Genomic DNA, 26,449 nt, shown 5'->3' with positions numbered 1-26,449 from the left:
TTACAAACTGTCCTCATTCCCCCATACCTAAACATAAACATAGATTCCATTTGGAATTTAAAAAAACCAAAAGAAAATAAAGCGATTTTCGGATATACAAGAAGATGACTTTCAAAATCAAGCCACTACCACTTATATTGGAATTTCCGAAAATCTTCCGAATCTAATCAACATCTCCTAAGGCATGAAATTCTCCGGTAGAGCCGAGTAAAATGCCAGAATAACTCTGAAGGGATCCATACCAAAACCATCGCAACATCTTCCGGACAATGTCCGCAAAAAAGTCGATCAAAACTCTGGCAGGAGTCGAACAAAATTGTACATTCCTGGCAGCATTATTGCGGAAACCGAGCGCTACCGGTTTGCTGCCAGAATTCTGATAAAAGCTCATAAATTTTATTCAAAACCAATTTAGCTAAATGTGTAGAAAATCCTACATATATTGTTTATTTTCCCGATCAAAATACTAGAATTCTTGACGTTCTTAATGAACTTGAAACAAGATGTCGCAGGTTCACGAATTGTTAAGCTTGGTGATTTACTTTCATTGGCCAAAATGTTTTTCATTTATATTTCATTTATAGCACCAATGATTTACCGATTACAAACTTCATACAACAAGAAAACCAAAACATTTTTAGGAAGGAAGAGAGCCGGTTGCTAAAAACAACGACTTCCAGCTAAATTTATAATAAGATTTATGTAACTTTGCTGACGGTTTCCAATCGGGGATAAATTTATTCTCTAATAATAGTTTTCTTTATCCACATTTTGGAATACACTTTTTTGTTGTTCTAGCCACATTGACGGCGTTCATAACACACGTAACGAAACACGCCTTTCTCTTGAAACTTTTTCGTGTCGTTGTTCGTGGTACTCGTACAGAGAAGGCATATTAGCGCCACCATCAAATCGGTGGTACATATATGAAACAAGCACTATCTGTCAAGTTGTCCCTGGGTTGGTCGGACAAGCTCAGTCGCCTGTTGAACCCATGCAGTATATACAGGTGTGGCTCAGATGGCACTTTGGTATTCGTAAGATGAATCTTACATGAGTGGTGTTAGTCATATCAGAATAAGTCTTGCGACTTGCTTTCGAAATACCGTTCGTTCCACTCCCATTGAATCGTGTGAACGCTATGACGTCGACCTGTTGGGCTTCTGGATTGTTTACATAATTTTGGTTTCCAACGTTAGCAAGCCGTGTGATCTGCCACACCCATTTATACCACACTGTTGTTGAATGGCAAGCAGAGCAGTGCGCTGCGTGCTTCGACAGCCAATGAGCAAACTTATCACACATCGCAGAAGACTTGTGGAGATACGCTACGCAGTGTTCTGCTCAACAACCAACCAAACGAACATCAAACACCATGGTTTCCCTAGTTCTGTGGTCGTTTCATGAACACATTTTATGTACAATCTCGAATGAAACACGTGCACAAGTTCAAGCTTTATGCGCGTACATGGTAAGCATAGCGTCGTGGCACAAGTTGTCTCTTTCGCTTCACCCATCATTACTAGCGTTAACTCATTTTGCTTGGTGCATACGTTCCATTTGGCTTGGGTTCAATGTTTCGAAGGGAATCTGTATGACAAAGCATATCCAATTTGTTTGCGATTGCATGAGTGTATGATAGTAATCCGTGCTTGTGTTTCACAAAGACTAAAACTTTCCTTAGCGACACATTTACGCGAACCGATCCAAATTGCAACGAAGTTTTATTATTTACATTCGTTGCATTCGTTGATTACGTGTGTTTCATTTCCCCGCAGCCTATCCTACGTTGATACTGGCGATACATACTACACAGCCAAGGAAGGAATACACAAAAAACGCATCTAAGTCCATACACAAAATTATTTTTAATTCTTGTCGCATTGCTTCGATATATGTTTAAGATAACTTTTGGTATATGTTTAAGATAACATTCGCTACATTTATAAATGTACAGCTCAGATTCGTTAATTGAGTCACGACCTCGCCCCAAATAACAAACGCGCTAGTTGGTTCGATTGACAGACGTCAAAAACCGTCGAAAGAGAACGATAGGAGTGTAGAATGCAAATGCTCACATGTTTACCTATTGTCTGCTCAACTGTCAAAGTAAATTTGACATGAGATTTTGACATCCACTTGTCTTTTAGTTGGGGTACGACCCAATTAATGAACACCAAACTAACGAATTTGCGCTGCGCTTTAGACAAGCTACAATAATGGAAATATATAACTAGAAAGCGTGAATGTGACTACAGTCGTGATTCGCTGGTGACTTTTTAATCCGACCGTTATGTCAAATTCACTTTGACAATCAATCTGACAATAAATAGAGATGTGAACGGACGCATTTACACTACTAGCGTCTCTTTTGGTGAGTTTTTCACATTTGTCATTCAGTCCAACGGGACTGGAACGGGACGTGCGAATATGAAAAAAAAATCTAACGTCAAATGCAGCCAGTCCATATCAAATATATGAGGCAGAAAGAGAGGCTATGCGACACGAACAATAAAATGAACAGAAAAAAAAGAAAAAGAAAACATCTATCCGCAGGTCCCGTCCTACACTCTTAATTTTTTCTACCGAGTTTTTTTCGCACCTTTTGCCGAAATCTCAACAGCTGAGATCCCTGACTACATCTGACTACACATAAAATGACCTGATAAGCAAAAAGATTTGGGTTCAACATGTAACATTCGACGTTGATTGGTTATACAAAAACCGTAGGACAGAATACATTTAATTTATTATTAAGCCAAATATACTAAGAAATGAAATATTTCATACTAAGTGGTGTTCGTACATAGTTTCATGCATTTTATTTCAATTTGAGCAAAATAGCAAAATACACCTAAATTGGAGTGTGTACCTTAGCCGCGATCGGTTGACTGTTTTGAAGCTCCTCGCTAGTTGGTCTAAAATCGTAGTTTTTCGGTACGGATTATCAAACAAAAGTGTTTATAAATACGAAAAACGACTCGGTGAACAGTTTTCGTAAATCGGAAGTGGAATTCAGTGATTTTTTTGGAGTTTTTCATCCCGGCGTGAAGTGATTCAAAGCCACACAGCATTAGTGTCAAAAGTGCTCCCCCCGCAATACGGGCCGCCTATTCCCGATACGGGTAAGAAAAGTGTTTTAACAACGTAAATAATAGTAGTGGAGATCAAAAACTCACAAAAAAGTATTTTTTTCCCAGTGATAAATCTTTCCCAAAAAGTGAAAAATTTTCGGCGTCACTTGGTGAAAAAAGTGGCGATTCCAAATTATCAGCACGTCACTCGTAGCTATCGCCCGATAGGTGTCGCACCAATTTCTTAGTTCCACATTCGGCAACCTGCAGGTCAGTTTTTCTTTTTCTTCCGACATTTTCCAAACCTTTTTCGGGTCAGGACCACGTGCGTGGTCTGTGGAGTCTTCTGTATCTGCTGTATGCATACTGTTGTTGATAAATTGCGCTGTACTTGCAAACGTGAGAAAGAGAAAGGATTGCTCGAGCTGTTTGATGCGTGAGAAAGAAGCTGGAGATTTTGAGGATATCTGGAGAAGGTTTGGAATGGGACGAAAAATGAATAAGCAAGTACCAGTCACTCGCGTAAGTAGGAGATGAGGAAGGAAATAGAAAAACGGGTATAATTTTCTACAGGCACTCTAATTTATATACACAAAAATCAAATAAATACACTAAATACGCGTCGATTTCTTACCTCATGTAAGGAATCGAAAGTCTTATTGTAATGTTATAATCCATTTGATACAAACATTACAGTAAGGCGGGGCTGGTTGATGGAACGATGACCTCGGAACATGACTGGCGCTGTACACGAAATGGGTAATCGGAAAGACAATTGAGCTAACACCTACCTAAATCCTTGAACCAAGTTATTTGCATGGATATGTTAAAATACATGCAAACATCTTTTTTTCTGTAAATCACTACCAGCTAGTGGGAGTTAGGATGGTTAACACACACACACACACACACACACACACACATGTCGAAACATAATTTCTGGTATGTTTTGAAAACCGGTATTTTTTTTCTAAACTCTTGGGCCCCTCCAGAAACTTTTTTCTGGCTACGTGCTTACGCCATACAGAAGGACACACCCTAATTATAGTAAGTAAAGAGATTTGCGTTTCGTTCTCGTCTCCGCAGAATCTGGCACTTGACGCGCTGGCTGACCAAAAACATGGTCGATTTTAATATGTCTCATCAGCAAACAGAACTTCTTCTCTCCAGGGAAATCGAAAGTTAGAAGTCATTTATGGGTGTTCAGAAGCAGTTTTGCAATTTTGAACTAATGTATCGGTTTTGTTGGCTATTTTCGGCAAATTTGAGACTAAGAGAAAAGAAAGCAATGAAATTGAAAGGCAGATAGGTATTCTAGAGCGAATCAGTTATAAACTTAGAACGGAAAACTAGAACTAGGTAGGCTCATATGGGCATGATCGAAAGGCGTCGGCGGTAAAACATGATGATGAGTTATGCTCTACCATAGACCATGCGGTAGACTTGGGTGCAACGCCCAACTCCTACTAAGCAGAAGGCAAAGAATTCTTCACATTTCTTTTCGATCATGCCCATATGAGCCTGCCTAGTTCTAGTTTTCCGTTCTAAGTTTATAACTGATTCGCTCTAGAATACCTATCCGCCTTTCAATTTCATTGCTTTTTTTCTCTCAATCTCAAATTTGCCGAAAATAGCCAACAAAACCGATACAGTAGAACTTTGCGGCAAATAAAAAACAGTAACAATTTTGAACTAACGTCTGTCTGGTACCTTCACAAAAAAAAATATTTTGTGATTTAAATTTTTTTTTTCATGCTCATATTTGGAGCATGAATATAAATATAAAATTAAGTTCCACCACAAATACACACAACTTGTCGTGCTTTCTTCAACGAATTTTATTATAATTTTACACGTTGATTGAAGATTACAGTTTCATTAGACGGGATACCAATGTACTTTAATTTATTTTTAATCCAATATTGCTGCAATATAAATGACATGTAATATTACACAAACGAAAGTGTAAAATCATATGCTTTTTGATGCTCCCATTGAGTTTATCGCATTCAACTTAAGTTTCAATCATATTTTTGATTCAAGCTTTGTATGTTTACATTCGTTTTGACTTACATGTCGTTTAAATTTCATTATTTTTAGGTGTGTTGGTTAAGTGCCAGGTTCGGAGGAGTCGAAGCCGAAGCAACAACCGCTTCACTTATTAAATCATATCGTTTGGAGAGTACGTAGCATTTTGATTGCTGAAAATAAATAGCGACTTCATTTATCAGCAGATATGGACCAAGTACGGGAACACATTTTTAAGTTGCATTTGCGAGAAGTATAAAGCTTGTCAGAGTTCTACAGGTAGGGAGTAGTAAGGGCTTTGTCTTCCGTACTCTGTATTCCTAAGTAACTTCGTAAATTCAAGGTACCTATAAACTATTAAAGCTAAGTCTGACGAATAGAAATTCTTGTTGAGGGCAGATCATCATGCCCTCGAAGTTGTCAATCATCCAGATAAACTGTCACGTACATGAGATGGAATGCAAGAAAATTTCTTGTGGCGTTAAAGCAGTTAAAACGCGCGATAATGTCTATCATATTTGTAAATATAGAACCGTTATCGAACAAACTCGTTCGATACATATGGATAAGCTAAGAATCTTAAAAGAAAATGATTCGTTCTCCGTAGGAACGATGTGCTTAATAGTCACCACATTATTCTATATGGCACGAATTGTCGTCGTTAAATCTTGTGGTAAAGTTTCTACACGATGTTTCTGATTTAAAACATAACTTTAATGCTTGCTTGTTGTTTATTGCTATTATACTCACCTTAATTAATCTGATTTCATAGGACCTTTGAATTTAAATGTTCTTTCGGTGAACTCAAATATTCTTTTATCCTGTATGTATGATTAACCCTTTATAAAGCAGTGGCAACTATATTGCCACCTTTTCGTTTCGTTCCTAACGCAGAAATATGAAGTGAGAAGGAGTCTGGCAACTCTTCTTATTACTTTTTATTGAAATACAGCGAAAAGTGTCAAATTGGTAAAGAGCTTTTTAAAAAAATACGGCGATTTCCTTTTGGATAATAAAATTAGCTCGATTTTGAAAAAAATGCTCTAGACCCTATAAGTTGGTGATGCAAATTTGTAAAAACTACTATTTTTAATCCGAAAGTTTGGTTTATGAGTGGTAAAAATTACAAAGAAAGACATTAAATGAATGAATGAACGTCTGTAGTCTGTGGTCTCATTTTTCAACTTATCCTCAGAATCCAGGGGTTATTTACTGTTAATCAGGTAATAACCAGTAACTCACCTTAATTTCTTTCTGAATTTCCAATCCAGCTCGATTTGTCTTTATATTTTCACCAATCTCGTTGGAAATACATCAAACATTACGAAGACTGACGTTTTCTAACGGCGGTACCAAGTATATTTTCAAAACATTATTTTTTGCGAAATAAATGTAAATATTCACAGGTATTTAACGGCTTTCTCAGTCTTAATACTTTAGGCAAACGATTTGATTTTAGATTGCCCGACGTTTCGGCCGTTTTTGGTGGCCTTTTTCAAGGGAAAACTGTATTTTAGACATAGAGAGGTGAAAGTTAGAATGGGATACAAAAAACATGGACTTTTAACATTAATATACACATAAACGTTTAACTCACTCTAGTTTTGTCGTTTTTGTCGGAGTCGTTTATTACCAACGGTGGGAGGTTCGGTGGTTTTGCGTGGTTCCATGTACTGGATATTGTGGGGATTTTTCACGATAAACATTCGTTAGCACTTTTGGTCACGGAGCTCGATGTTATCATCAACCGGTTTTGCAACGTCTGGTTTAAGGATGGTAACCCGATGATATCTATCCATCGTGACCCAAAAGTGTGCCATCACTTGTATCTGATGTGGTTGTATTATTGCGGTGAGTGTAGGTTGTTTTGAGTGAGTGCAAAATTCCTGCGTAGGTTGCGTTGAGTCCATCATGCGATGATTTACGGTGTTAGCTGTGTTCGTGATATGGCACATTTCCAATATTGGGAGCGCCATCGACCGATAGGTTCTGTCAATGATTTCTACTTTGCTGAGATCGAACGTATTTATTGTGTTGTACCATGTGCTCGATGAGAGCAGTTTTCTCTCTGAGACTGATCATCTGTTCATCGTTGTTGTTTACTCCATCTGCTTTTAATTTTTGGTATTGGTTTATGTTGGTTTTGTGACCATATAGTCTGGTTTTGAGCTGGTTGCGTGTCATGCCCAAATATTTCATTCTACAGTCCTCACATGTTAGGCTGTAAATGATGTTGGATTGTAGTAGCGGGTCCACTGGATCTTTGATGTTGTTTAGTAGGTTGGCTGTTGTATTGATTGGCTTGGGTGTTATTTTTATGTTGGGGTAGTCTGTTTTAAGTATTTTTGTTATGGATGTGCTGAGTATCGGCACTTGAGGCAGAGACCTATATACCTGTTCGAGCAGTGTAGTTGCTGTGCTGCGATTGTTGGATGACGTATTTCGTTTGCCTAAAGTATTAAGACTGAGAAAGCCGTTAAATACCTGTGAATATTCCGTAACCAGTCGACAAACACCCAATCATAAATGTAAATATATTCTAAACTAAGTGAAAAAACCGTGTTTCTATTAATATAACATCCATTAATAGTCCCAAACTCTGGGCCTTATAAAGGGTTAAGCTGTGTGGGGAAAAATAACTATAGTAAAGTGAGAGCATCCTAATCACTTTCAAGTTGGCGGATTTCAAAATTGGCCTGCAAAATTCGAACACCTTTATTTCAAATCGATACTTCTTTATTCACCAACCTAAGTTATAAACTACTCTAGTGTGGCTAGTATAGGTTAAGTGTTGACATATTTAGCATTTTCGAACATACATGAACAGCGTGAGATAAGTGCACTGTAAGTATTTTTTGCTCCAAAATGACTGGAAAATGATTGAGCGACTGTGTGTGCTGCATGAATAATTACTGAAACGAACAATTGCGACTTACGCATAGTTGGGCATGATTTAAGATTTTTTCCTTCTTTTAATTCAAACAAACCTCTCACCAATTTACATCTCTGGCCAGAAAAAGTTTACATGACCATTTGAAGATTTTTGTATTTGCCTTTGCTTGTGAGTATTTTAACGACTTCACAGTATTATTAGACTTGATTTTTTCTAATAATACTGTGCTAGCCGAAACAATGTGTATAATTAATCTTATTTTCGTAGCCTCCCTTTCAAATAGCGAAAATTCCAATTACTAAGTTTGTTCAAAACTACTGCAAAGTTGTAACTGGAAAACTTTAACTTAGGCTAGATTGAACTACCAAAATATCATAATAAAATGTACCAACCCTATCACCGAATCATGGCGAAGTGATACGGCCATTCGACTAGACGACAAATTACGAGTAGGTGCTTCGCACGGAATCATTACCACACACACACACACACACACTCATCCACTGACGACTAATGTTCATCACCCACTATAACAAATGAGCCTACGACCCGTCAACTGCAGCCGTGTTCGGACGTAATCAGTAGGTATAGTATACACCTTGCCAACCACGAAAACGTCAGTCATTTACGCGACTTCCATTCATTCGCTAGCAAGCAACATTACACTACCGACCGCGTCGCCGAGTTGGGTCGTTTTGTGACCGAAGGTGAACCCCTCTATGCAAAGTGAATCATCAATGTTTTCTGATCGTCGCGTTGATCGGTTGCGATTGGATGGACGCTCCGTAGTGGCCACTCGGCGAGACCGTCAGTGACTTCTATGCGTGGGTCAGCTGGCAGTGAAGGAAGAAAGTGAATTAATTTCATTGACTTGGTGAATTTGTTATCTGTATACGTAGTATTGAAGTGTCACAAGTGTGCAATTACGAACAACAAAACAACGTTAGACCCAGAGGGAAGCATTCATTGGAACACGCATTTTGAATAAAAAAGTAATTAGAAAGTGTAGGTTTTGGGTAATTTGGAACCTGATAGAAACTGGTTTTGTCTAGCGGTGCAAAAGTTGGTAAACAGGAATCTCGAGGACGTCAACCGTGCAGAAGTAATTCTAGGTGAGAAGTAAGATAGGTTTTTCAACCACATTTCTGTTAAACTGAATAAATCGGAAAATAGCAGGAATTTATGATTCTGTTACCATTCTTCCGGGTGGACCACAAATAACAGTATCAACTTCCTAGCAGCACCAATCTTTCACACAGCAACTATAGAACTGATAAAGATAACAATACTCTGAGATTACGGTCAACACGTGAGGGAGGAGTAATGAAATTCAGTATGAATTGATTGTAATTTACAACTAATTTGTTCAACGTGAAAGAATCGAAATCAGTCGGCAGCACGGCTTATCGCCGCAAACAAGATTGCTTTGTATGATTTTGTGATCGAGATAAAATTGCCACTTTGTCACTACATCAAACGTAAATGTGCCAATGGTAATTTAATCGAATGTCGCTTAGAGCCACCTTCAAATCGAACAATGTCGAATATTGTTCTTCGACGGGATTTCCAAAAATAAATTACAGCCTGTCAAGTTTTGTGATTTGTAAATTTTTAAACTTTGAATTTGAAAAAAAAAATTGACATTGATCGAATTTTAGGGCCGATTTTGCACCTTTTTGCCTTTTAAAGAATGGCAATGTAATTACTCTAAAAAGCGACTGTGGCTAAACTGTCACACAGGTCACACAGCAAATTCCCATATAAGCTAGGAACACCATGATGTTCGAATCACATAATACATATTATAATGGGAGCAACATTACTTGGATTTGTGAGTCTAGATCACTAATGATCATTCAAAGTAGGTCAAAACCACCCATAACGGTTCTTGATGTCCCCGGCAAAATCACCAAGTTTCTAAGGTAATATCACACCTATTTTCCAGCGAATTCTTGATAAGTGTTTACATACTTGCTATCAAATTAAAGATACAATAATGCCATTGACTGCTATTGACTTTTGTTCGGTTCTGACTTTTGGTTCCGGAGTTACAGGTGGCTTAGTAAGGTCACACTGGCATTTCCCATAAAAACCGTTACAATCGTAAAATCTCACCAAACTACTTCAATTCGCGGGTCTAGATCACTAAATGCAATCAAACATTTTGTGAATATATTATCCACTACCGACAATTCCGGATATTCCACAATTAAAGTCACATCGGTTTTTCAGCGATGACTGAACCGATTTTCTCAAATGGATACCACCTACCGAAATAAGATGAAGGATTTCTGGCGCATCTTCCATTCTCATTATTCTAAACCAATCCCCCCCCCCCCTTTTTCACTTTCCAAACCCATTCTAGCTTTGCGCAGTGGCGATATCGTAACCAATAAGGTACAACCGAGGTGCGATTATTGCTAGTCAAAAAAACCCATTCTCCCAGCATTTCAAAATATGATCACATAAAGATAATGTTGAACTCATGCTGATTAAGGTAATTAAATAATACTTTTTTGTTTAAAGTGAGCCAGCGTGGTGTCGTGGGATACGTGCTAAGTATAATAAGAATGTAACATACATTTCACAATTATATTGAACATAGCCAGCTAATGAATGATAGTTTGGATATATGTGAAAGACACAATCGCACCACTAGGTGGATTAAAACAGGGTTTGACTTTTAGATTTTAGTTTTGAAGCCATAAAAATACATTGGCGACCTTGGACCGACATTTATTACATTGGTGTTGAAATTGATGCCGAGTAAGACATACCCCTATGTTTTCCCGAGACAGCAAAAACTACCGTAAATCGTCAAAAATAAACAATATCACGGATCTAGTATTGTAAACACTATCGCACAGATAGTAGACGCTACTCTAACCAACGGCTTGAAAAAAGTAGGCGTTAATAGAAAGCGGGCAAAAATGGACTCATTACCCTACATTGAAATCTTCACTCTTTCGCAGTTTTGTAATGTGTTCAATCCCAATAAAGTTCAGCCGGAAATAAGCCGGAATTCTGGCTGATTCTTGTTAGTATTCCGGCTCAAGTGACCAGTGGCGGATCCAGAGGAAGGGTCGTGGGGTCCGGACCCCCTCCGAAAATTTTTAATTTGTTGAGAAATTTTAAAATAATTTCTAATTTGTTTTATTCTAAACTCAAAATCATTCCAAATCAGATTCGATCACAAAAATGATTTTAATTAAATGAAGTTATTACATATTAGGGTGAAGTGCCTATTTTCACCATACTAAGCAGGGTGTCTCACTAATTCATTAATTTCTTGGCCTACAAGCAATGGAATGCGTAAAAATTGACATCAACAGTTTTGCTTCGTTGTTAAGAACCAAGATAATAACACAAATGCTCCGAAAACAGTTAAATGCTCGTGTTTGAGCACAACGAAAACTTGAATCGAGTGCACCTATTGTTGCGCTACCATTTGACTTAATGCGTTGAATAAAGATGGCAGACACTGCTCTAACCAACGGCTTCAAATGGGTAGCGTGATAATAGAAACATGGCGAAAATGGGCTCGTCACCCTACATATTGTACAATGAATATTTCAAAATCGAAATTTAGGACCCCCTCTCCAATATTTTTTCTGGATCCGTCCCTGCTAGTGACTAGGTTTCGTAGTACCGATCCTTTTTGGCGATACCCGGTACAACGGTACTGACGCCCTCAGTGTCGATAAAATACCTATAGCCGAATATTTTCTCCAAAAAATGTGTGTATTTAGAAGATTTTTTTCTAATGCGGTAAATTCTTCCATTCCTAGGTCTGGCATACTGCGCAACTTTCATTGTATTCGATAGCTGGTAGATGCGAAACTGAATGGTTTAAAGTTGGACAGAGAATGCGCAAAATTCGCAAACGAAAAAAGCAGTTTTTTTCCACACCGTATTTCAGATCTTCATAAAAATCAATCAGCGTATATAGAATGTTGTTACAGTACTGTTGATTGATTTTTAGGAACATCTGACATACGGTGTGGAAAAAAAACTGCTTTTTGCCTTTCTCAATAGAAAGGTATTGCAATTGCTCTGAAAACCGACTTTTTAACGGAGGCCCGGAGGGCCGAGTGACATATACCATTCGATTCAGTTCGTCGAGTTCGGCAAATGTCTGTGAGTGTGTATGTATGTGTGTGTGTATGTATGTGTGTGTGTATGTGCGTCTGTGTGTGTGTACGCGAACACAATCTCACTCACTTTTCTCAGAGATGGATGAACCAATTTTTACAAACTTAGTCCCAAATGAAAGGTGCAACGTTCCCATAGGCTGCTATTGAATTTCTAATGGATCCGACTTCCGGTTCCGGAATTACAGGGTGATGAGTACGATCACGCAGAAAATGTCGATTTTAAGAAATTCTGCAATGAATGTATAATGGTGAAAATTTTTCCAAAATGTGACCACAACTACTTCGATTTGTAGTACTAGGTCATTAACAGCCATTCAAAGTCTCTTTGGTCACATTGGCCACCATCATCGGTTCCGGAAGCCCCGGCGGAAGTATCCAAATTCAGACTAACAGTCACATCGGTTTCTCGGAGATGGCTAGACCGAATCAACCAAACTTAGTCTCAAATGAAAGATGATGCGTCCCCGTAAATGGCTATTAAATTTTATCCCCAACCGACTTCCGGTTCCGGAGTTACGGGTTGTGGCGTGCGATCACATAGCAAATTGTGATTCAAACCGATACTCCGATGAAATCAAAAAAGGTAAAAATTTCGCTAAAATGTCTCTCAAACAACTTAAATTTGCTGTTCTAGGTCACCGACGGCCAACCAAACTTTCGTTGATTACATTGACCACCATAGACGGTTCCGGAAGTGCCCGGGAAAAGCGGCCATCAGATGTCTATAAAATTTCGTACAGATCGCTTATATGGGTCCGGAAATATAGACTAATCCGTCCGGTCACATATGAAATTCCCATATAAGCCGGAACTCAAATTTTTTTTCAAAGGGGGGACTCCATGAAATTTCAGAAATCGAATTCGTATTTTTGATGCCAAACATCTTTAAAATGCATGAAACGTCGAGATTTTATGTTATCTCGAAATTTTTTTTTATGAAATTCGACTTTTTGGGACTTCGCACCTGTTTTCAGTTCAATATTACCGTAGCTGTTTTTTCTTTTTCAAAATTGTAGAACTCGAATAATGATTTATTTTCCTGTATATAGTTGTCATGTGATGTATAATAATAAAATGTAATATATGCATTTAAAAGCTTTTAATGAATATAAACAACGCACACATTCTCGTGATTCATGATTGAGAAAGGCACAATTGCACCGCTAGGTGGATTAAAATAGGTTTTTCGTTTGAGAATTTCACGCTTTCTCTGTCCAACCTTAATGCTAAAATTTCTAGGTACTCAATCGGTGCTCGTTCTGCTATTGATAAATATCAAACAGTAAATCGAATACAGATGTAACTAAAGCCACAGAGAACAAACATATAAGCTAGAACAAACTTTCCCGAAAAACCTGTGTAAACATTTAAATAAAAAATACGTTGAAAATCACCATCGCATACAGGTTTGCATGCGTGAGTCACCATTGTATCCAAGCCTGCGCACAAATCCCGTATAGCGACTGCTGGCCGATCGAAGCGCCGGCTAATGGCAAGTTGCTACTTGCTGTTGTCATTTCAAAGTCACAGTTTTATTTCTTACACAAGTTGAAAACTTTTCTTGTATGTCAGTTCTCAGTGCTAAAGCCGCAAACTAATTGTATCGGCACACTGCGAATAAGCGGAACTAATCCGAGCTTCGCTTATGAAATATTCCAAAGAATCAATTAATTTCCGCTCGTTGTAGGTACCCTGAAATAAAATTCAAGTTCATTCTAATTATGTTCGAACAAATAGTTTTGGAATATTATAGTTTCAGTAAAGGGGAGTTACTGAAAACTTATAAAGTCACCTTGCTGGTAGATTTTTTGAAACAGACCCTTATATTGACAGGTTTCACCTGACGCAAAATATGTCCACATTAAAGTATACTGTTATAGTTTCCTGTTCGTAAGTTGTGAGTTAGCAACTACACGCTACTAAGAATTAAAAGTCTGACTGCACTGCCCTAAGTGGGCGAAATCAAACTCTAAAATTTTCAGTTTTCCTAAGGCGACGCAGTCATTACATTTGATTATATGTATGATGATTATATAAGCTTGTTATCGTTCCTCCAACAGTGTTTGAATAGCGAGGAACGCAGACAGTCGAAGAGTGATCGCCCGCCTAGCTGTGGAGAGTGAACGATAGTACGAGTGAATGGAGAGGCGTGATATAAGTTTATGAGTCCGACGATGGCTGAAGAATAGTAAGCCGAAACGTTACGTGTAAAAGTAGGAAAATTTGCTGTTTCATTTTCACCGAGAAAAATCAACAAGTCCACGAAATAAATATGTTGCGATGACCATAAAATCTTACAAACCCTATCAAATGACTAAAAGGTATAGCACAGGAAATGGGGTATACCCCATTTGGCATAAATACGTCAGGCATACGGACGTTTGGCATACTTACGATAGGCATAATGGAGATTAAGCATAAATTATCACTTCAAGAAAATAATTTTTTGGCGGTGATTGCCTAAAATGGTAAGAGCGTAACTGTTTGACCTTTTTAGATGTGGTAGCATTACTCTGGAAGCTGATCAAACTCGAGCAACATTTTATTCTACTGTATATACTTGAATAAATCTGAACTTAAATAAATAAAGCAGACCGAATGCGTGGTATGCGGAAACTCAGATTTCGTTGATTTCTCTACGTACAACCTATAAATTTCAAATGACTAAAATAGCAGTTTTCTTTAGACTGATATGAACACTGAAGAATACTACAAGTGATAGTTGAAATACTAGTATCTGATTGATAGTGAAAAGCAATGGTTTTTCATTATTATTAATATAGTGGAATTAAACGGAAGGCTTAAGAAGATTAACTGTAACATTCCGCCAAGTCGCTCAAAAAGTTTTGAATGTTGTAAAAAAAATGTAATTCAACTTGTTTTTTTTTCTATCTTTGATAGTACTCCTAAGGAATTGTCTTTCGCTTTTTCAAATAAAATTTGCAGAAAACCCTCTAAAAAAATCACGAACTTAGCTCATTTTATCGCCACAACTTTGTAGATAACCCCTTAAGGTATGAATAACACACATCAACTTAGATTAACCCTTACATACATTTATGGTGCAATAGTCCAAGAAGAAAATGTGTGCTCTTCAAAAACAGTTCATGAAACAAAGAATGATGCATTTTATTTTTTGTTCAACGAATATAAGAATATTGCTGCTTCAATATTATCTCCAATATTATTAAGTTCAATGGTTGTATTCTTGAGGCCATCAAAATAGAACTACGGAAACTGTCTGATACGAGAGAGGGAGATAGAGAGAGAGAGAGAGAGAGAGAGAGAGAGAGAGAGAGATTATGTGTGTACTGTGACGAGGTACCGAAACGAAAAAGGTATCGCCACAAACGTTAAATCTGTAGCCTAAGGCTGATGCTGTACATAACAGTGCAAGTTTCCATAGACTCCAAAACTTAATGTTTGTTCATTATTTGGCTTTTTTAAATATTTGGATACAACTGTATTGGTTATACATATAATTGGCTTGATCTGTGCTTGTACCAAACTGTTGACTTAAATCAAGGGATACATTCTTCATCTCGTCCACGGAAAAAAATAGAACAAAAAAACTTTTTTTTTCCTTTTTTTTCGACTATGTTAGTCACATTTTATTTTTTACATTTTAACAACATTCAATTAGCTAGAGATTACTAGGTAGGGAAAATTAGAGCCATAGTACTCAAGTGAGAGCGAGGACGTGAAGTAAACAGGGCCCCGTGGTGGTGGAGGAACGCTACGTGGGAAGCTGAGCTGCAAGCAACCGGGCGGGTCATAGGTGGTGGATAATGCTTAATCGCGATAGCAACTAGTTGTGATTCGCGACCCGAACCAGCAGCGGGGGCTGACTGCGGGTGTGGTAGGACGAGGTAGTGGGCCCTATACGTTCTAGGCCTAAACACCACATGCCCTAAAGCAGCCCTGACAAGGCGAGCCTGCGCCGCCTTTAAATAAGCGCTTAGCCCAAATCCCTCTCCTCCCGTTATCCTTCCTTCCTTCCTTCCTTCTGCGGCTGTTCGCCCATCTAAATATGGAAGCTGTTCTTCAATGTCAGCTTCTTTCACCGAACAGCCTAGATAAGCCGTGTAGTGTCGGTAGTGGTTGTTTCAACCGGCTAAGAATTACACTACGGACTACCTGTTTCAGTGGTAAAAATCTACCAAACAGGGAACCCCAATTCCATAGTGTCATGCGACCCGTGCTATGGGTAAAATTGTTGAGGGGGTTTAAAACATTCTCAATGGCGAACGGAGCCTGGGAAGAGTCGGGCGAACTCCCCAGTATACTGCATTACGCAGCGGAACGTTCACTCTACACACCGATTTTTTCACCGATGATCCACTTAATTTTGCCGAATTTTTGTTGGCTGGGGGTTTGCTGAGACTCTCGGCTGATGGTAGTTCGGTGAAGTTTTGTTGAGTTTCGATTATCAAATTTCGATGTGTACAGATGAACCTGCCCAGAGGCCGTGTGGTATCCGGCCTAGAATTGAGCCACTGGAGTCCTGCTGCCATGTCGTAGGAGGCGACTGAAAGTAGGAGACCCTAAGTCAAGGTGTAGTTCCGTGCCGAGGACTTAATGACTGGAGGGTCTAAAATATGCCAGTCGCGCACGGAGCATTTTGGGTTTTGCCCTTACTGTGTTATGCGAATCTCTGACACAGTGGACCATTATTTTCTTCGCAAATCGTGGGAATCAAATGATCATGTCCCATTTAAACCTGATATGGCTCGCTAAATGCGTTAACATCCCAACTCGCTTGGTGTCCTCTAGTTGTTGTGCAATTTGTGTTGGAGATGAAATGTACAGTTCTCTAATCAACAATGGTTAGAATAGCACAAGTCAATCTCCAACATAAACGTACAGCAACTATGAATTTATCTCGACTCATGCAGGAAGGCAAAGCTTCCATAGCATTGGTTCAAGAACCGTATTTCCATAAAGGAAACTTCTATTTTGGAAAGTTACTTAACACTGCCTTCATTGCTTACAACAAGACAGGCATGACTAACCCACGTGAAATGCCTCGTGCTTGCATTCTTGCAAATAAGGCTATTGACGCGTGTCTCATATCGGAGCTCACAACTCGCGATATCTGTGTTGTCACAGTTACATTGACTGTCGGAAACGTAGACAAAAAATATATATATTGTTCAGCATACCTACCGCATAACGAATCATCTCCTTCTGATGATTTCAAAAGCGTTGTAGCATATTGTAGCAGAAATGGGCTTCCGCTCATTATCGGCAGTGATGCGAATGCTCATCACATCATTTGGGGCAGCTCAGACATCAATCTGAGAGGCTCTGAACTGATGGAGTACATAAGTAGTACAAATCTCCATATTCTGAATGTGGGAAACCGACCAACTTTTGCGAGGTCTGGGAGGGAGGAGGTGTTAGACATAACACTTTGCTCTGATAGAATTTTGCATGAACTGGGAAATTGGCAGGTTCAAAATGAAACTGAACCGTCTCTATCCGATCATAAATATATATTTTTCGATCATTTTGATGTCACCTTCAATGTGGTGACATATCGTAATCCTAAATCTACAAACTGGGACCTCTTTTTGGAAAACTTGACGACTAAATTTCATGGATATTTTCCAACAATTAGTCAATTAGACGACTTAGATGACGTCGTGGATACGACAAACTCATTCATATTAGCATCCTACGAAGAAGCTTGTCCACTTCGTACTGTTAAATCGACTAGGGGAACCCCTTGGTGGAGGGCTGAGCTTGAAAGAATGAAGAAAGTTATGAGAAGAGCTTGGAACCGGCGTCAGCGTGATGACTCCAGGGCTTTTAGGTCAGCTCGTAGTGCATATAAGAAATGTCTTAGATCTGCAGAACGGGCTGGCTGGCAAAGCCTATGCACTAATGTCTCTAGTCTGAACGAGGCTAGCAGATTAAATAAAATTCTCTCCAAATCGAATGATTTTCAGATGAACTCCTTGAAAACCAGAGATGGTGTTTATGTGACGGACGAAAAAGATGTTCTTAATTGTCTCTTCGACACACACTTTCCAGGTTGTATCGATCCGGAGTTGAACAATGTTCACAGATCTCATTCTGGTGATTCGAACTCGTGGGCGTTAGCACGCACATTGGTTTCCACTGAATCGATCAAGTGGGCAGTTGACAGCTTTGCTCCATACAAATCACCCGGAAAAGATGGAATACTTCCCGTGCTACTGCAAAAGGGATTTGATATTCTTAAACATGTCTTGAAAAAGATTTTGCTTTTTAGTCTTGCTACCGGGTATATCCCGAAAGCATGGCGAGAAATAACTGTTAGATTTATTCCCAAAGGGGGGGCGCTCAAGCTATGAAGAAGCCAAGAGTTTTAGGCCTATCAGCTTAAGTTCTTTTCTTCTGAAAGCTTTGGAACGGATAATCGATCATCACATCAGGAACGTTAGTTTAGTTGAATATCCACTGCACAAAATGCAACATGCATATCAGTGTGGGAAATCCACAATAACTCTGCTTCACGATGTTGTTTACAACATTGAGAAAGCCTTCTCGCTCAAGCAATCTAGCTTGGGTGTATTCCTAGATATTGAGGGTGCTTTTGACAATGTGTCCTTCCAGTCTATTCTGGAAGCGACGCGCGGTCATGGGATACCTGCATGTATCTCAGGTTGGATAAACGCAATGCTTAGTAACCGCATACTTTGCTCGTCACTGCGACAGGCTGAGATACGGAAGTTGAGTATTTGCGGTTGTCCTCAGGGCGGCGTTCTGTCACCTTTGTTATGGAACTTAGTAGCTGACGGCTTGTTGAAGAAACTCAATGAGCTTGGATTTCCGACCTACGGGTTTGCTGACGATTACCAAATACTAATTACTGGATTTTGCATCGGAACAATCTTTGACTTAATGCAACAGGCATTAAGCGCTGTCGAACAGTGGTGTCGACAAGTTAAACTATCAGTTAACCCAAGCAAAACTTCAATGGTTCTTTTCACGAAGAAGCGAATAACAACCGGGGTTCGTCCCTTGCAGTTCTTTGATTCTGAGCTACTGTGCGCAGATCAAGTCAAATACGTTGGAGTCATATTGGATTCCAAATTGAATTGGTCTGCTCACATTGAGTTCAGAGTCAAGAAAGCGTGCATGGCCTTCGGGCAGTGCAGACGAACTTTTGGAAAGACCTGGGGTCTCAAACCTAAATACATCTATTGGATTTACACGACAATTGTACGTCCAATACTGTCATACGGATGCCTTGTGTGGTGGCAGAGGGGAGAGGTGGTGACAGTCCAGTCAAAGCTAAACCATCTGCAAAGAATGGCGCTCATGGCGTTGACTGGTGCTTTCACCACGACTCCGACTGCTGCTCTTGAGGCACTTCTAAATATCAAACCATTACACATACACTTAAAACAAGAAGCACTATCATGTGCATACAGACTGCAGGTTACTGGGCTTTGGAACAGTAATCATGTTGATCTTGCTACCAGTCATACACGATTGTGGTCACAAATGGTTACATGGGGTGAAGATATTCTTGCTCCCAGCGATATTACACTCACTTGTAGTTTTCCTTACAGGACATTTTATGTGAAGATTCCCTCTCGAGAGGAGTGGTTGTCTGGCTTTATGGAAAGACAACAACAAACGCAAGTGGTTTGTTACACTGACGGTTCTCTGATGGAGGGACGTGCTGGTGCTGGTGTCTACTGTCGTGAAATGAGATTGGAACAATCTCACTCACTAGGTAGATACTGTACTGTATTCCAAGCAGAAATCTTTGCGATTATGTGCGGGGTGCAATCGGCCCTTCAACTGAGTTTGTCCGGCAGAGTTATAAACTTCTGCTCCGATAGTCAGGCTGCAATCAAGGCTCTTAGCTCAGACAAATCCCGGTCCAAGCTAGTGATCGCGTGCCGAACCCAAATCGAAGAACTAAGCATTGTCAACACTATCTACCTTGTCTGGGTGCCCGGACATTGCGGTATTACTGGAAATGAATGGGCTGACGAATTGGCCAGGGCAGGCTCAGCGATTGACTTCGTTGGTCCTGAGCCCGCGCTGCCAATTTCGACAAGTTGGATAAGGGAAAAAATACGGTCCTGGGCTTCGTCCGAGCACCGAAATTATTGGAGAAATCTACAAACGTGTCGCCAAACAAAGGCGTTTCTAGAACAACCATGCCCAGTGGTTTCGAAAAATCTCTTACATTTTTCGAAGCTCCACTGCGGCATGCTGACCAGGGCTTTAACCGGCCACTGCAAACTCAATTATCACATGGCAACTATTCAGCGCGCTGAGTCTTTTTCATGTGATCTTTGTGAATCCGACTACGGAACCTCATATCATCTGATATGCAACTGTCCAGCGGTAGCGCAATTGCGATTTCGAGTCTTCAGCCGTCCTTATATAGACGAAACCATGTTTGGTCGACTGAAACTCAGAGACATACTAAAGTTTCTTATCCAATGTGGTAAAGAGCTTTAGGCTTATTCGCAGGCAAGTTGAACTACTTGTGAGTTTAACTTACCTGTTGTTTATTTTTGTTTTGTGTTGTTATTTTTCCCTCCCTTCCAATTCTACTTCCCCACACCTCCTTGTCCTTTCCTTCCGCTCAGGAAATGATGAAAACACACGGCAAGGCACAAATCCCCGACTATGTCCGGGGAACGTGCCATTTGAGCCAATATATTCTGATTCCTGATTCCTGAAGGGATACATTCTTCATCTCGTCCACGGAAAAAAATAGAACAAAAAAACTTTTTTTTTCCTTTTTTTTCGACTATGTTAGTCACATTTTATTTTTTACATTTTAACAACATTCAATTAGCTAGAGATTACTAGGTAGGGAAAATTAGAGCCATAGTACTCAAGTGAGAGCGAGGACGTGAAGTAAACAAATCGGAAAACTAGAAGTGGCAGGGTCATTAGAACAAGCTTAATATCGTGCGGGCTTAATCTTTGTCTTCTGCTAATGAGGGTCGAGCTTGGGCAGCATAACTACGAATCACCCGAGTTCACTAGAAAGTGTCCTGGTATAGACAACCAGGACATGTCTATACCAGGACACATGCTAGTGAACTCGGGTGATTCGTAGTTATGCTGCCTAAGCTCGACCCCCATTAGCAGAAGACAAAAAGTAAGCCCGTACGATATTAAGCCTTTTCTAATGACCCTTCCACTTCTAGTTTTCCGATTTGTTTACTCCACATCCTTGCTCTCACTATGGCTCTAATTTTCATAACTTTCCCTACCCAGTAATCTCTAGCTAATTGAATTTCGTTAAAATGTAAAAAACTCGCAAGGGATAAATATTTCGCATGGTATTTTTCTGTTCTCGTCTAGAGTCTCTCGTTAAACCCGAAAAACAAGTATAATATTGATATCTCTATAATAACGAAAGCCTTGCTATTACTTTTACATTTTTGTGAATTGTGCATAATGGCTAAAGTATATTATGCCAATCGTCCATTATGCCTAATGTACGTATGCCTAACGTATTTATGCCAAACGTCGCGCACCCCAGGAAATGAATAAAAATTATAGACGAAACAGCAGGTAATCATGTTCGTTAGCTCTCCCGTTATACATCTCAATTTTTATATTCTCCAATTGTGCAATTTTCTACTAGACTTCGTATAAAAGGTTACGCAAGAGCAAATCAGGCAGTCATTATCAAACTAGTGTTCGAGGACGAACCTCAATAAACTTTGCCATGCTTATCATGCTTTTTCGATGAAATAAAGTCGCTTTGTTTAAAGTTATCGGCGCGTTGATATCAGTGTCCTTTGAGTATCCGCGGAAATCCCAAATCCAGATTTAACCGTCTTAGCAACAAGTTCCGAAAATACACAATCTCTAACAGTCTTCAATAAAATTTTATCAAATGTACCTTGTTAAACGAAAAAACCCTAAAAAATAGAATAGAAGTAGATTTACCATCGGTAAAATTCAAATGCATTAGATTTTATTTAATATTCTTTAATTTACTATTTCTAGCGCTAAAAACGCTCAAATATCACATGATAGATGTTTAATTTCAGAAAAAAATATAAGGGCATTCGATAAAATAAGGGGTTTTTAGACTAAATGTCAAAAGTCTGATGTTTCTAAATATTACTTGTAACGCATCTAGCTTTTATTGGACACACTGATAAAAGTTATATCCTCAAGCAGGAATCGAACCTGCGATCTACGCGCGATCCACTGGTGCTGAAAATAGATGTACAATTGTGTGAACTTTTGGTAAAGGTGTTAACCAACCACATTCTGGACAAGTTTTTTATATGGTTTGTTTTTCAGTTTGAGTGAAATAACGATCTGAACGTGCGGAAATGCAGAAAAGTAGTGATTCCCATACTATTTTTCATACACAATTTAAACGTAATGCGCAAATCCGAAAAGCAACCAATCGCTCCCAAAATTGAAATAATTCCATAGTTAATAAACATAATACGACTCTAAACTTCTCTAGTTTAGAAACATATGATGTTCATCACCTATGGAATTTCTGTATATCTTAATTGTAATTAACCAAATAATGTAAACAATTGGGATGAAAAGTCGCCGATTATGACCCAACACTCAACATATTGAATAGGACATGTAATATTAACTAACTATAATCATACAAAAACTATTATATATTAGAAAAGTTCAATACTATTATATGCATCTATACTTAAATAACTTTTTTTTCAATTGTAGCCATAGCAAACGAGAAATTCGAAATGAGGTAACCGATATCGAACTCCAAAGAAGACTGATGAGAATTGAAGCCTTGCCGAAAAACTCACTACAATGAGTGGAATTCAGAACGACGCATTCGATCATGATGTGGTAAGATAACAGTTTTAAATAGACAATTAAATAAATATTGATAAATTTAGAAATGAACAATCCCCTGTTATGTTCTAACTGGTGATACTATGTTCGACGTCCTACAAACATTTCTAATCTTATCAATCATGCTGAATTTATTTTTCTCTCGTTTTATCACTCTCAGAATGGCATGCAGATATCCCATCGTAAAAGCGGCACTCCAACAAACAATGAGGTACGTCAAACGAGTCGCGTGTCATATTCGAAATACATTTTAAGTTTTTTTATTTTGTGTAATCATATTTGAACTTGATTATTTACGCACTTGTTGAATTGATTGTAACTTCCATCAAGTACATAGTTTGAAGGCAGTACTTCGCAATAATCTCGACCGCATCATTAATCACTCCACCCGGATACGAAGTGTCAAACAAGTACCCCGACACTCAATCCAACCAGCTCACCTAACGAGTACCTTCTTATCTCTAATCCATGGGTGGTAGATAGGAACCACATTTGCTACTGACTGATGATATCCCCATTGATTGCTCGTTCACATATACCCATGGTACAACCTCATTCAGCAAAAAAAAGTTCGTCAAAATGCACGTATAAGCATTGTTATCATTATTATTTATTCATAATTCACCTAGATGCCCGAACTACTTCCACCACATCCAACGGAACCGAAACCCGCAGCCAGAATATTGGACAAAATTAATCGGATACTGCACGATAACAAGGCACACATTCGGATAGCGTGGATTGCGGCACTCAACGCGGCGGTTATCGTGTTTTTCGGTTTTGCCACTAATCACTACATCGAGAAAGGTGGGTGTGTTTACGTCTGAACAACGTGTTCACTATATTCGGATACACTTTCGGATTGTGTTAAAATAATATTGAATTTTTGGTTAATTCCTGGGTGTATCACTCAATCATTGTAAGTAGGGGAGAGTGAGGACACTTGATCCTTGGGATATTTGATTCCCTGGCCATATCTCCTAATATATACGCATAAAGTTATCACAATATAAAAAGAAAATTAAGTATTTGGTCGTTTATGATTTTTAAAAAACAAATCTGATGTATTACATTTGGTTTAGAAAAGTTGTATAACATTTTAGAAAATATGTATTTAAATCCATCTCGAAGATCTTTTCGCAAATTTTTTGAACGGTTGTATGAGATCGTCGAACTAATTATTTATGAATATTTTAAAGTACGATTACTTTTTAAGGGCATTTCCCTATGAAAACCCATTTTTCTAATAAAATATTTCACAACACATACAAAAATAAATAAATTTTGTTCACCTCATACAACAGGTATCTTTGATTCCTGTAACACTGGGTACCATTAGTTCTATCAAACACTTTCAAAATGTATAGAAATAGAAAAACATCATTTTCATAACGTACCTGGCACTATTAATTGAACTAAAATATTTTTCCCGTGAACAAACAATGAAGGTTGAAAAAGCCAGTTAAACAGCACTGATTTACCACAAATACTTGTCTTGACATTCTACCTTGGTTAAAGTTTGTCGTGCATCTAAAAAGGTAGACTTATTAATTAATTTGTCAGGATAGGTGGTTAGCTGAACTTTCGTGTCCATAGTAGGCGGGGGATCAAGTTACCACACGTTTTTACAAAAACCTCGTTTTGGCATGATTTTCAAAACTGTGACAAGACATAGTATTTGGATTTACACAAGGTTCATAGCTCATACAATTACAAATGTTGCAATTGAAATTTTTATTTCATTGAAAAGTTATGAGAAAAAACAAAAGTGGGATCAAGCCTACCCACTCTCTCCTAATATCTTAAAATATTTTAAGCATCTAGTATGATTAGGTAAGTGGCTAAATATCGCACTGAACGTTGTCCTTTGTGTCTGATTTGCGCTCTTACAACAGCTATAAAAGTAGAATGAAGTGTTTCCGAATATATTGAACACGGTGTATGAAATTTTCACAACGTGGTTTTGTACACAAAGGGGTGTCTGAAATAAACGACGGATACGACATACAGTCTTATCGGCAGAAGGATTGCATTTACTTAACTGTGCTCCAAAGATTGGAACAATTGAAAAGTTCGATAAGAGATTAGTGCTAGCTGTACAATATCGTTGAGTCCGAAGGCTCCATTTGGATGCGAAGGGGAAGTGCTTCTGATAGTAATTAGCCGCCGATGGGTGAGGATTTGGGTACAATATAATACGCTGACTAGGCAAATTAAGTAACGCTGTTGCTAATCTTGGTGGAATGATGGATGGTTATCAATAACACAATTGAACATGATTTTGCTACTAGACACGAGTGGGCGGCTGAGCATTCAAAGCAAAGGCGGCGTGGGTTCGGATTCAGGCTGTGCTGAAATTTTCTAGTGAGCCATTTCGCCTGCTTGGAAGATAATGCGTACATGCGGCTTTCACCTTTCATTAACCTTTCAAATAGCTGTTTTATAATTTTGCCATTTGCATCCCATCGACAAAGACCGAAGTGTACAGATTGGTAGTAAAGAAGTTTTTCGTCAGGGTTTGGAAAAAAAAACAACAGCCAACGCACTATGCTATATTCCTCCCTGAGGAAAAATTGGGTAAATTCCAAAATTTCTCCCCAAGGCGAAACATTTTCGGTGAAACTACTCTTTGTACGGAAAGGGCACAAATCCCAACTTAACAACGTCATGGGTGCGTTTCGACTTCGTCTCGTCAGAAACCGACTTTAACTTATTGGCGGAATAGATTAGCGCCGGCTAGACGCCAAATCCCTAGAACAGAAACACACTTTGTGTTACCATCGAATGACTGGTCAAACGTGATGTCCCGTCCGAGCAGAAGCGACAATATGTTGGTGTCGGTTTCTGATGAGACGAAGTCGAAACGCACCTATGACCAGGGTTGCCACTATTTTTTAAATAATATCTGGCAGATCAACTAAAAATGTCTGGCAAAATCTGTCACTTCACAGCGACCTCAAAGTCATCGAATCTTATCAATCGATTTTTGTTGAATTTGGGAAAATATGCCACAAATTTCCAAAATGTGTATGCAAACACTTCTAAAATTTAAAAATCTGGCAGAATGAGAGGTTTGTCTTTTTGTCTGGAAGCTGCGAAAAACTCTGGCTGTGCCAGATAAATGTGGCATAATGGCATCCCTGCCCATGACTTTGTGAACGGCCTAAGGTTGATCAATCACGCCATGGCTATCTGTAGCGAGTGTACTCCATTAGGAATAAATACGATATTTATGCCTAACGTATTTATGCCTAATAGATGGTTAGCGAAATGGAGGTTGGGCATAACTCATTTTCGATTGCACACAGGTTTTTACGCGGTTTTTTGCGCGGTATTTTACGCAGTTTTTAAAAATTTACGCGATTTTCATTTACGCAGATTTTTGGATTTACGCGGTATCCATTAACGAGGTTTTCATCAACGTGGATTCTTAAATTTATGCGGTCTTCATTTACGCGGATTTTGAAATTTAC

At 38.8% G+C, this 26,449-nt stretch overlaps 1 protein-coding gene and 1 pseudogene across 1 annotated transcript in view; both read left to right on the top strand.

Moving 5' to 3' along the window:
* Positions 1-8,630: 8,630 nt before the first annotated feature.
* The window catches only part of LOC131690078 (sodium/nucleoside cotransporter 1), a 31,880-nt gene continuing 14,061 nt past the window's right edge, over positions 8,631-26,449 (top strand). The window contains exons 1-4 of the mRNA XM_058975579.1: positions 8,631-9,107; positions 22,839-22,970; positions 23,137-23,187; positions 23,606-23,783. Of these exons, the coding sequence (XP_058831562.1) occupies positions 22,932-22,970; positions 23,137-23,187; positions 23,606-23,783 (268 nt within the window). The 5' untranslated portion in view covers positions 8,631-9,107; positions 22,839-22,931. The remainder of the gene's footprint in view (positions 9,108-22,838; positions 22,971-23,136; positions 23,188-23,605; positions 23,784-26,449) is intronic.
* LOC131694345 (U4 spliceosomal RNA) lies at positions 10,359-10,518 on the top strand (annotated as a pseudogene).

The sequence above is a fragment of the Topomyia yanbarensis genome, chromosome 3, assembly GCF_030247195.1.
Source record: "Topomyia yanbarensis strain Yona2022 chromosome 3, ASM3024719v1, whole genome shotgun sequence".
Taxonomy (NCBI): Eukaryota; Metazoa; Arthropoda; class Insecta; order Diptera; family Culicidae; genus Topomyia; species Topomyia yanbarensis.
The sequence above is the reverse complement of the archived record's forward strand: the minus strand, read 5'-3'. Positions and strand labels throughout refer to the sequence as shown.